The 11787-nt window shown below is 42.8% G+C and overlaps 1 protein-coding gene across 1 annotated transcript; it reads right to left on the bottom strand.

The window, feature by feature from the left end:
* Positions 1-3238: 3238 nt before the first annotated feature.
* Positions 3239-9900, bottom strand: TNFRSF12A (TNF receptor superfamily member 12A). Its single transcript, XM_039330478.1, has 5 exons — positions 9721-9900; positions 7556-7657; positions 6228-6362; positions 5424-5478; positions 3239-4265 (listed from the first exon to the last, which is right to left on the bottom strand). Exons 1-4 carry the CDS (start codon positions 9791-9793, stop codon positions 5426-5428), a joined length of 363 nt encoding a protein of 120 aa, XP_039186412.1. The 5' UTR covers positions 9794-9900; the 3' UTR covers positions 3239-4265; positions 5424-5425.
* Positions 9901-11787: the final 1887 nt, after the last annotated feature.

The following is an 11787-nucleotide window of genomic DNA, read 5'->3' as shown; positions in this document are numbered from 1 at the left end:
TGTCAGAAGGATGGAAGGCTGAGTCAACTTTGAGCCAATCAGAATTGAACCACTGGCAGTCGGCAGAATTAGCTTGCAATACTACATTCTAACCACTGTACCGCCATTCACAATGGTTTGTTTAATCCCCCAGTTTTTAAAACTCCTGTGATATTTCCCCTCTACCTGTCTACTAAATAATTGAGTTTGTGTAAAAGGTAGACTTGAAGGATGGGGAAATAGTAAAAATAAATAGAATGAACTTAGCATTGAGAAGCTGAAAAGCTGTATAAAGATCTATCTGTACCAGCAAGCTCTATGCTGAAAAAACAATGTACCCTTTTCTGGATCCCTCAAAAGAAACAACTCAGTTATTGGGGTGGAGGTTTTTGAAAACTGAAAGGATGATGTTGTACCAGCAAAAGTGGAATTTGAGCACTGTGACAATTTAACATGACCTTCCTTTATGACTGCGTTGCAGTCTCTTTATTCAACATATTTTTAAAAGTACTCTTTCTCCACTGTGGGCATAAGATGACTGAACTGCACACAACATGACCCTCAAAAACATCACATCAACCAAAAAGCAAACAACAATAAAAGAACCCAAACCCACAACAATTAGCCAAAGAGAAACCCAGGTCAGCTGGTTATTCCTCAAATGCCAAAACATCAAAATAAACTTAATGTTGTGGATACCCACAATTCTTCAGGGCGAAGGTAATCTTAAAAGGAGATATTATCCTCAGAGATTACAGTGTCCATAGCCACCACCTGCTGAATCTCCAAATTATGCAGAACCGGTTGGAAACGTTTTACGGGGTCACATGAATTTAAAGGAGCCATAATTTGGGGTTTACCGATATAGGAACTCAGAGCCAAAGTTTACATTCCATTTTTCACAAGTCCCAAATAACGACCTTCCTGGTTCACTCGCTGAGCTTTTTAACTCCTCCATTAGCCCTCCAGGTAAGATTAAGAAAAAGAAAAACCGAATGGAGATGCGAGATACAGTGAAAATGAAGAGTACAGTCTATTTGGTAAGCCAATAATTTTGGTTAAAGAGTCTTTTGTAAAAGGACCAGAAGTGATTCCCATTTTGCTAGTCTGAGGGCAATTCGGAAATAAACCTCCATTTGGTTATCAATGACAGACACTCACAGATACAGAACTTTTATTATACACATTAGAAAACTTACAACACTACATTACTTTTTGACATAATAGCCATTCAAACTGAAGCACTTGTATAATGTCTTATAAGATTTGAAATTCCTTAGTAGTAGTCGCTCAGCGCCAAATCTGGCCTATGGGGGGGGGGGTGATCAAAAACAATCGAGCATTATTGTGAACCAACACACCGGAAGTGGTGCCGTAGAAAATCCGACCAAATGTGAAGATGCCAAAGGAGCACTGCTAGTGAAGTTCATGGAGCGTGGTTCGGCCATCAATTCAGAAGTCTACTGTGAAACATTACGAAAACTCAGACGAGCCATCCATAACAAGCATCGGGTCACACTGACTTCCGGTATGGTGTTGGTTCACGATAATGCTCACCCGCACACTGCTAGATGCACCCAAGAACTTTTGAAGCAGTTCCGTTGGGATGTTTTTGATCACACACACACAAACCCCCATGGCCTAGATTTGGCGCCGAGCGACTGCTATTAAAGAATTTTAAACCTTGTAAGACATTATGACAAGTGCCTCAATTTGAATGGCGACTATGTCGAAAAGTAATGTTGTAGTTTTCTAACGTGTATAATAAAAGTTTTGTATTTGCGAATGTCTGTCATTGATAACCAAACAGAGGTTTATTTCCGAATTGCCCTTGTATATTGAAATTAAAACTTCTTCAGTTTTGACAATCAATAACTCCTGGAATTTCCCCAACTATTGAGAGAGAAAAAATACTTCTAAGGTATTTCAGCTTCATTTGTGAAGAATCCTAGTGTTTCAAAGCATTTTTCTCTTTATTTCCAAGTCTTGGCTAGAGTCAGATCCACTTAGCTGCAGAGAGGGAGCACATCAGGATGCCTTTAGGCTATACTTTAGCTACAAAGGAAACAGGAAGACTTTTTTTTTCCATGCCTGCCTGCCAACTAGGCACTCCTCAATTTGCTTTCTCACAAAGAAAAACTTGGAAATTCACTTTTCCTCTAGCCCTTTGAAGGGCCCAGATTTTAACTGGTACCTCCTATTTAAGTGACAAGCAGGACTCAGACAGGGCTACAGAGCCAGATGGTGAAAACTCAGCCGTAGGACCTGTGGAAAAAGAGTTCCTGAGCATGCAGAGAGAGCTTTTTGTTTGTACTTCTGGATTTAGAAAAAAGATGGTCAGGCAGGCTGATGTTTCAGAATTCTTCTGACAATGAAACAAAACTCTTATTTATAACACTGGCTTATTTTTTGACTGACCCACCCAATTATATGAAAAACCAATCACACCCCCAAAGAGCAATGAATTGGGGAACAGCATTATTGCTTTAAACACTTTATTTGCGCTGGCCTACGACAGTGTTTTTCAGAATTGGCAACTTTTAAGATGTATGGACTTCAGTTCCCAGAATTCCTCCGCCAGCAGGGAATTCTGAGAGTTGAAGTCTACACATCTTCAAGTTGCCAAGTTTGTAAAACATTGGTCTAAATCAGGGGTAGTCAACCTTGGTTCTTTTATGACTCGTGGACTTCAACTCCCAGAATTCCTGAGCCAGCTGGCTCAGGAATTCTGTGAGTTGAAGTCCACAAGTCATAAAACAGCCAACGTTGACTACCCCTGGTCTAAATGAAGAGTAAGGGAGCTTAATCTGATTCTCAAATTGGGAGAGATGTCTCTGAAACAGCTGTCCAAGGGATATACACTGGAGAAAACTGAAAAGCTTCAGTCCCCAGAATTCCCTAGGCAGCATTGCTAAGAATTTTGGGACCTGAAGTCCAGACAACTGAAAGTAGCCAAAATTGATCAAGACACTGATTTATTCATTAGCATAGTATTTACCTGCTCTGATGTACAGCAGATTTTAAGCGTAGTGTTTCCTATCATCTGCTACCTTTTAACTGGAGATTTTACTTGGATTATTGAAACATATAATATATGCTTTACAACTTAGTTGGTGTAGGAGAAGAAACACAAGTGAAAATGCCTCTGCCTCCATCTAGAAATCTCATCATGCTGAACAACCTTACAGGACTCATAAAAAGAGACTCATCTCATTTATGTGAAATGCTTTAAAGATTAAAAAAAAATAGAATCTCACACTAAACCTTAAGATGGTTTATTCAGCTTCAGCTTTTTGTTATCATGCAAATCTGGCAAATTGTGGTTTATTTAATACATCAAACAAACTATGATTTAGAATGGTGGTCAATATCAAACTCATCAACATTCACATTCACTTCCTGGGGACAATTTGCAACATTTTCATACCAAACTTAAAGCATTTTTATTTTTAGTTCACAAATGCTGTGTCAGGAAATAAAAGTTTTTTTTTCTCTTTTTTTTCTGAATGCAGTTTAAAAAAAAACCCAATCACACCATAAAATTAAAATTCTCTTATGAGAGCAGAAGACATAAATAGAATCTCAACAGGGAGCACCAAAGGGAAGAGAAAGAGAAAGAGCAGATACCGAGGAAAATCAGAGGAAACAAACTGATAAAACTGAGGCAACCTGTGATTTTTCATGGCATTATGGGAACTGTAGTCCAGAACATCTGGAGCTACACCTACATTGTCTTTCTGATATAGTGGCCAGCCACTGATTGGAAGAAATGGTGCAGGAAGTTCTGTTGAGGCTAGTCCGTATTCCTCTCTCATGGAGAGTTTTAGCACCCAATATCTCTCTATATACAGATAATCTAAAAATCACATTCATCTTTTTCCTTAAAAGGGAGGGAAAGGACAAAGGAGGAAGCCCACAATGCAGATCTAGGAACTGCAGAGTTCCCCAAACTGTAACCCCTGTAGAAAAATAAATCACCCCAATATGAGGCATTAAGCCTGGGGTACGTATGTGCCAGAAGTAAGAGTTTTTTTCCCCTCCTCTCACAGCACAAGGCATTTAACAAGGAAGATGGTCACCCTTTCCCCAGAGGGGCCTGTTTCCTGAAATGGGAACAAGAGACAGTAGGTTTCACAGCTCGTTGCTGAGTGTGCAAAATGTAAGGCCCCAGAATGCCAGGGCAGGTGAACAATGTCTCTCCTGCAGCTTCAAGAAAAGTCGAGGTAATCAAAAGTGACATTTTCTTTGCTGTTTCCTGAATCTGAAGTGGTGAAAAAAACCCAGATCTGTGGGGGAAAAAACAACAACCATAAGATAAATTTGCACTCAGTATGATTCTTTCTTCTCCCCCCCCCCAATTCCCATCATTCTATGGCAGTGTTTCTTCACCTTGGCTACTTTTAAGATGTGTGGACTTCAACTCCCAGAATTCCTCAGCCAGCCTGTTGAAGTCCACATATCTTAAAGTGGTCAAGGAGGGCAGCTGGTTGGGAATGATAGCTGGGATATGCCGAAATATATCAGAGATATTATTTTGGGAAAGGAAAGCACTGAAAACACTGGTGAAACTAGAGGTTGGGACTTTTCTTGGACCAGATTGACCCACCTCCCAGGGTTGTCGTGAAGTTTAAAAAAGGGCCATACTGTCATTTATCTATTATTTATTTGTTGGATTTCTTATTCCCACCTTTATAACGATCCCTTTATATCAGCCAATCTGATGAAGAGCGGAATGTTTTAAAAACAAAAATATCCCAAGTATTGAGGGTTCCTTGGTGCTCTCTGAGCTAACTTGTTTTCTTGCAGACATTCCATTACCCAAACTAGGTAACATCATCAGTACAAGTTGTATGTACTGCTCATTCCAAGTATGAAGTTTGAGGTTTTCATAGAGGGTATGAGATCAGCAAAACAATCCTAGGCAGTTTTACTCAGAAATTACACTTAATCGGGCGTTAGTCCCAGTTAAATATGTGAACTAGGAAAATTTTCTGAGATTATTCAAACATGAAAGTGCTTAGGAATGAACAGGGAAGTATGCCCAATGGGAAAAAAAAGACTTCTGTTATCACAGTATGACTTCATTGTACTTCACACAAATATACTGAGTTTCTGTAAATGTTTCACTAGCTAGAAAAAAAAGTTTTCTGCTCAAGGTTATTGGGGAGGTTTCTGAAAAAGAGGGAAAGCTAAGAATGTTTGATTTTGAGAACTAGAAACTTGGTTTCTCTTTCCACTTCTTCAAGTGTCACTTTATTTCTTTATTCATTTACGTATTTAATTTGCCACTCATCTCGCCACAGGTAACTCTGGGCAGCTTACAATATTAAAAGCAATAAAACCAATAGATATTTCTAATAAAAATAATAAAAGTGTTCCACCCACAAGCAGAAAGGAAGGAAGGCCAAGAAAAGGAAGTGAGATTAGGAGTATCCTGATCTCACCTTCAGTGTATCAGTGATTCTTGAGCTGAATGGCCTCCAGTTTCTTCAATTGGGGCTGGAAAGAGTAAAAATAAAGTTAAAAGTTTATCAATGTGATAGAGAGGTGGATACTCTACTGCAGAGATGTTCGCTGTTCAGTAATCTTTGAATTGCGATGACAATTGGGACTAGAATTTCTGTTGCTAAGTGTGGCAATTGGTAAGTGCATCATGCCCAATTTTATGACCTTTTTTGACACAATTGTTAAGCAAACCACTCCAATTGTTAACTGAATCACATGGCTGTTAAGTGAATCCATCTTCCCCCACTATCTTTGCAGAGCCTTAGTGGCGAAGTGGTTAGAATGCAGTATTGCAGGGTAATTCTGCCAGCTGCCAGGAGTTCGATCCTCACCGGCTCAAGGTTGATTCAGCCTTCCATCCTTCCAAGGTCAATAAAATGAGGATCCATATTGTTGGGGGCAACATCCTGAGTCTGTAAACCGCTTAGAGAGGGCTGTAAAGCACTATGAAGCTGTATATAAGTCTTAAGTGCTATTGCTATTGTTGGGAGCCAGCTGGGAAGGTTGCAAAGGGCAATCATATGACCCTGGCATGCTGGTAAATACATGCCAGTTGCCAAGCACCCAAACTTTGATCATGTAACTGTGGGGATGCTGCGACGGTCGTAAGTGTGAAGACCCACCATAAGTCATTTGCCATTGCAACTTCAAATGGTCACTAAATTAATGGTTGTAAGTCGAGGACTAGCTGTGGCAACAATTTCAACTAGAATGAAATATCACCAAAAGGAAGAAGAACTTACTGGTGAATTTTTCTCGCCTTCGGCAGCGGGCATAAATGATTGTGCCCGCAATGATGCTAGCCAGAAAAACAGCACCAAGCGATGCCCCAACGAGCACCCACAAATTGAGGGTGTTGGTGGGCTGGGGGTCTCCACCTGCAAGAGTGAGGAGAGAAGAACACCTTAAATTCTCCTGAAAAAATAGCCTTTAGTTGATCCCAAAGGATCTTTGGCTGATGCAGCCAATTTCTTAATCTGAAACAGACATTTACTGTTTAAAAATCCTTTCCCTTCCTGCCTACCTAGGCGCCTCAAGGCAGATTTGCCACAAGCAGTGGAATAAAACTGTATACAAAGACTTTACTTTTTCCAGTTTTAAAAGTTGGAATAGAGATGGGGGGAAAAAAACACAATTATCTTTTTCATTGCCAGCAGCACAACGGCAAAATCCTGCTCATAAAAAGGCTGGCCAAAAACTGAGCCTCTGCTTCTTTCTGAACTCTAATTAACTCCAGCCCTCCCCCCCCCAAATGAGCTTGGAGATGACGCAGAGCAGCGGCTAGAGTAGATTTGAACGGCGGCATCAGTGGCTGCTCTCAGGATTGGTGGAAGATGCCAACGCTTGCTTCCATTTATATATTTATTTATTAAATTTATATGTTACTGTCCCATTATCAAGCTACCATTTGCTCCCAAAAGAAAGGGGGGGGGGAGAATTAAAAACAAAGACTATAGTCAGCAGAACTACAGCTAATAGAAGTGGGCTGAGTATCCTCAAAAGCCAAGATGGCAGCCATAATCATGTGACAGAAGCCCTTGCCCCCTTTCATGGGTGCTGTGGAGTTGTGATTGTGCAACCCAGGTACAAATGGGGAAAAGTTTTAATCAGTGGTTGAGGCTGAATTTTTCACTTTTTTGACCATCCCTGAATAAACCTTGGCCCTCGCTTGCCCAAAGTTGGGAAAAGAAAGAGGGCTGCCTTCTCCGGTGGTGGATGTGACAGGGAAGGGAATCATAGTAGCTCTATCCAGGTATATGGGATGGCGTTATGAGTGCCATTTGGCCTGCCTGACAGATGGGATCCTGTCTCCAGATTAGTTTAATTGATTGGCTTTTGAATATACAACGACAGGAAGCAGTATCTTAACTTTGAGCTCTGGGCCGGGCCTGCACTCAACCATTCCACCATCCAAACATTCAACCCCAAAGAACCATATGTTGTAGCATCAGGCTGAACATCCAACCACTCATCATCTCTCCCAGAGTGTTCCAGGAGCTATCCCAGCAATACCAAAGATGTATGGAGCCCTCCTCCACCACAGTACCAGGCATAGTTGGAAGCCACTTACAAGTAGAGCAAAAATCGTTCTTATTTTGACGTTGGCACACTGAGCAATCCATGCACTTTTCCAAGTCAGGACTCCAGGACTGGCCTCCAGGACAGCTAGTTTCTGAGGGGAAAAAAAATCAGAAAGGGAGTTGAGAGTTCACCCACCCTCCTTTTCACACAAACAACATCAGAAAGTTTCTGCCTCCCTAAAGCAAAGTGGAATTAACCAAAGTTGTGGTATTTCTGATTCTGCCCGCTTGCAGGTATGTTGGACTCTAGTTCCAATAGTCCCCGGCTTCCTAGGGTTATGGAAATTGAAATCCAGCATGTTTTCAGCCACAGCTGCTCTCCTAAAAATTCATGAACTTTTGGAAGAAAGGAAGAAAGAAAGAAAGAAAAAGAGAGAGAGAGAGAGAGAGAGAGAGAAAGAAAGAAAGAAAGAAAGAAAGAAAGAAAGAAAGAAAGAAAGAAAGAAAGAAAGAAAGAAAGAAAGAAAATGAGAAGCATTATCAGCTGGGTGAAAATAGGGAAGCAAAATAAGATTCAGAAATGGGGGGCCATTGCACTTAATCCATGTGATCCCAGCCCCCCCCCATGACACCAGGGCTATTTCCAGAGGCGTAACGTCACTGGGGTGAGTGGATATTGTGTTTCACCCCGAAACGTGAACCAGTCTTAGGAACAGGAGAACATGGGGGGAGGGGGGTCAACTCAGGGAGCATCACATGGCAAAATGGGAGGGGGGATTAAAAGAAGGAGAGGAACCTTCCTCCCTCCCCTCCTCCCTGCCATCACGTCCCTCACTTTTAAATGACTTCATTGATAAAATATGCCCCGAGTGAGCAAGGCAACCAGATGGCGTTGAGCCCAGAAGCGAGTCGGACAGATGACTCAGAGTGGGTCGCATGACGCCGACGTCAGATGGCTCAGCCTGCCCGCCGACCCCACTTGTCTCACTTGCAGGAATAAGACGCCCCGAGACTTTCATCCGGAGAGCCCGCCAATAGAAAAGAGACAAGGTCGAGCGGGGCGGGGCCTTGCATTCATAAACATTCCAATTCTGACAACTTCTGTGATTGATTTCGCGGGGAGGGGCGGGCTTCAACTCAGCGCAGGATTTTGCCAGCCGATAAGAAAGCGCCACTAAGCGTGTGCAGATTGCTTAGTCGGGGTGAACTGTTATTTTATTTATTTATTTATTTAATTTTATCCCGCTTTTCTTACTTTTATAAGTAACTCAAGGCGTCGAACGTGCGTAAAACCCTTTTCCACTTTTATTATTAATTATTTTATATTAGTATAAAGTTTATACTAATACAGAAAGAATAAATTAATAATAAAAGTGGGAAAGGGTTTTACGCACGTTCGCCGCCTTGAGTTACTTATAAAGTAATAAAAGCGGGATAGAAGAAAAATTATACTGTGTTCGTTTTCGTAAATCTCCTAGCCGCATCGTTACGTTAGCGGCTCCTTAAGATTCAACAGGTTCAGCCCTGAGAAGTAAAAGAGCCGTGATAGAGTTGCACCTGCTGAAAAACTGTGCAGGGAATCTGTGTTAGATTGAGAAGATGACCGCGCCGACTTTATACTGAATTTCTCTCCTCCTTGGAGGGTTTGCAGATCTAAGTCTTTTCCTTAACATCACGTGTGAACGCACCATGCTTTGCGCCGAACGCACCCCAGCATCTGTATCAACTAGGCTAGAAAGCTGGGTTAGTGGGAAACCGGCATACTTGACTAGTTAAAAATCGCTGCGAGGTCCTCTTTTCACGTTTTCTCCACAAAGGAAGCCACGGCCGTCCGCAAAGGTTTGGCCGGGATTCCTGACGGGCGGTCTTGTACTCAAATCACAAAAGGGATCCGGACAAACTACAAACTACATCCGTTCATTCATTCGTTCATTTATATTCCTATACTCATTCATTCACTCGCCAGCCCTCCCCCCCATCCTCTGTTTTACCTCCATTTGCCGGCTCTTCCTCATCCCTCCGAATCCCTTCCCAATGTTGCTTCAACCAGCGCTTTGGGACCTCGGCCATTCAACAGGTAGAGCTTCCGTACCAACCCTGAAAGCCGCACCTATTTGCTCCATCGACTCTCCGGTTGTTGAAAAGTTTGTCGAGGGAGGAGAAAGGGACCCCCCCACCACCACCACGTCCTAAATGCTCCCTGATCCCCAATTACCTGCGATGGGCTCTCCCCGGGCGGACCTCAGCAACACGGGCAAGAGCCCCAGGATGACACCCCAGGCAAGCATGGCAGGTGAGTCTCGCTGCTCCTTCGCCGCCACCGAGGACGTCCGATAGCAAACGACTGACCGCCAACCTCGCTCTGACTCAGTGCCGAAAACTCTCCCCGGCTCGGCCCGGCCCGGCTCCCGGCGAGAGACACCCCCGCAGTCGGGGATTGGCGGGCGCGCGGCCAGGCTCCGCGTTCCATCCTTTGATCTGCGGGGGAGGTGCGGGGGGGGAGAAGGGGGAGCGGCAGCGAGTCAGCGCAGGAAAGGAAACGGCCCGGCCGGAGAAGGAAAGACGGGGGAGGCGAGGACAGGGAGGGGGCACTCGAGCTTTGGCCCGGCCCGGCCCGGCCCGGCTTCTCGGAAGTCCCGCTGGGCTGGAAATCCTGTGGCCCCTGGAAAGGGACGCTTTCCGTCGTTAGGGCTTTTCCTTTCGTGTTTCCAGCGGGGTGTTTTGAAGCCAGCAACTGTAACAATAATAATCATAATCATAATTTACAAAAAAAAAAGCTGCAGGACTTGGAACAGCACGTAATTTAAGATGGTAACCTTAACTATTCAAGATGCGGGGGAGGGGGGGACGGAATCCCACAATCAGAAGTGCTGTACCAAACACAGTTCACCAGTCAGTTGCTCTTTATGTCAACAACAAAACAATAACATAACATGACATGAGATAACATATATATTATATATTAATTATATCTTATATATTATAGAATATATAATTAATAAATATAATATAATATAGCATAATATAATATAGCAAATTGTATCTGGGGGGTACTGACGAACCAGCTCTGAAGTTTTTCCTCAGGCACTTATTATTTAGGGCTCGCTATACCTTGTAATTTACAATATACTAGCCTCATTTATTTTTTTATGTCTTTATTGTTTCATTTCCCACCTTTATTCTGTATAACTCGGGATAGGGGCACAAGATGCTCGTTCTTCCCATTTTTCCCACAACAACACTGCGAGATGGACTGGGCTGGAAGGGGAATGATCCAAACTCATCCAGCCACCTTTCATCCCTAGAACTTATCATTTCCTAATTTCTAAGCCAGCATCTTAACCACTAGAGCCAGGGGTAGGCAACCTTGTCTCTTTTATGACTCATGGACCTCAACTCCCAGAATTCATGCTGAGGGGAAAGGGAGAGTTTCCAAGCTGAGCCATGCTGGCTCAGGAATTCTGGGAATTGAAGTCCACGAGTCATAAAAGAGCCAAGGTTGCCTATCTCTGCACTAGACTAGACCAACCTGATTGTCCTACTGGTAACGTTAGAAGCCATGGGCAGCTTGTCCCTCCAGGATCTTGTCCAGCTCCCTTTCAACACTGTCGCAATTGGCTGCCATCCTGGGTGGTGTGCAGAAGGTTTCATTTAGTTTCAGTGTGTGACCTTGAGCCCTCATGTGTGAGAGAAGGAGGAAGGGAGAAATCTCTCAGGCCAACTACGTGCATGATTTAAATATTTATCATGCAAGAAATATATTAAATTCCTGTGAACTTCGAAAGCATGTCATAATTTCTGAATCCATTTTAGTGGGGGGTAAAGCCTCTTTGTGGATCTTTGGTCTAGGTAACTGCACGGTGTTGCCCTTTCATACTCTTTTTTATTTTTATTTTTTAGCCCTTTCATACTCTTGTGCTTATTGTTCCCATCAGCCACAGCCAGTGCTTGCAGAAAGATGGAAATTGTAATCCAGCCCATTAAGAGGCTGTGGATGTTTCTATACATGTTGTAGGAGGTGTAATTGCCAGCCTTGGCTGATCTCTTTTTTTTACTGGATGGGATATCAACAGGAAAGCCTAAGAAGAAGACTGCTCAAATCATACCATAAGAAGGCAGTTGTGAATTGCTTCTATGAAATTAGTCCTTGATCTACAACTTTTTATTTAGTGACTGTTCAAAGTTATAAGGGCACTGAAAAAAGTGACTTATGGCCATTTTTCACACTTAGGAAAACTTTGCAGCATCCCCATTGTCACATGATCAAACTTCAGACGCCTGG

This window comes from Crotalus tigris, unplaced genomic scaffold (assembly GCF_016545835.1).
Source record: "Crotalus tigris isolate CLP2741 ecotype Arizona unplaced genomic scaffold, ASM1654583v1 scf7180000024427.8105951120:4207309, whole genome shotgun sequence".
NCBI lineage: Eukaryota > Metazoa > Chordata > Lepidosauria > Squamata > Viperidae > Crotalus > Crotalus tigris.
This window is presented reverse-complemented; position numbering and strand designations above follow the sequence as displayed.

Excerpts from the sequence above, each read along its gene's own strand:
- TNFRSF12A (XM_039330478.1), bottom strand. The coding sequence starts at position 9,793 with ATGCTTGCCTGGGGTGTCATCCTGGGGCTCTTGCCCGTGTTGCTGAGG. Across the intron at positions 7,658-9,720 it reads CCGGGGAGAGCCCATCGCAG|AAACTAGCTGTCCTGGAGGC; the intron begins GTAATTGGGGAT and ends TTTTCCCCTCAG. Across the intron at positions 6,363-7,555 it reads GAACGATTTTTGCTCTACTT|GTGGAGACCCCCAGCCCACC; the intron begins GTAAGTGGCTTC and ends TCACTCTTGCAG.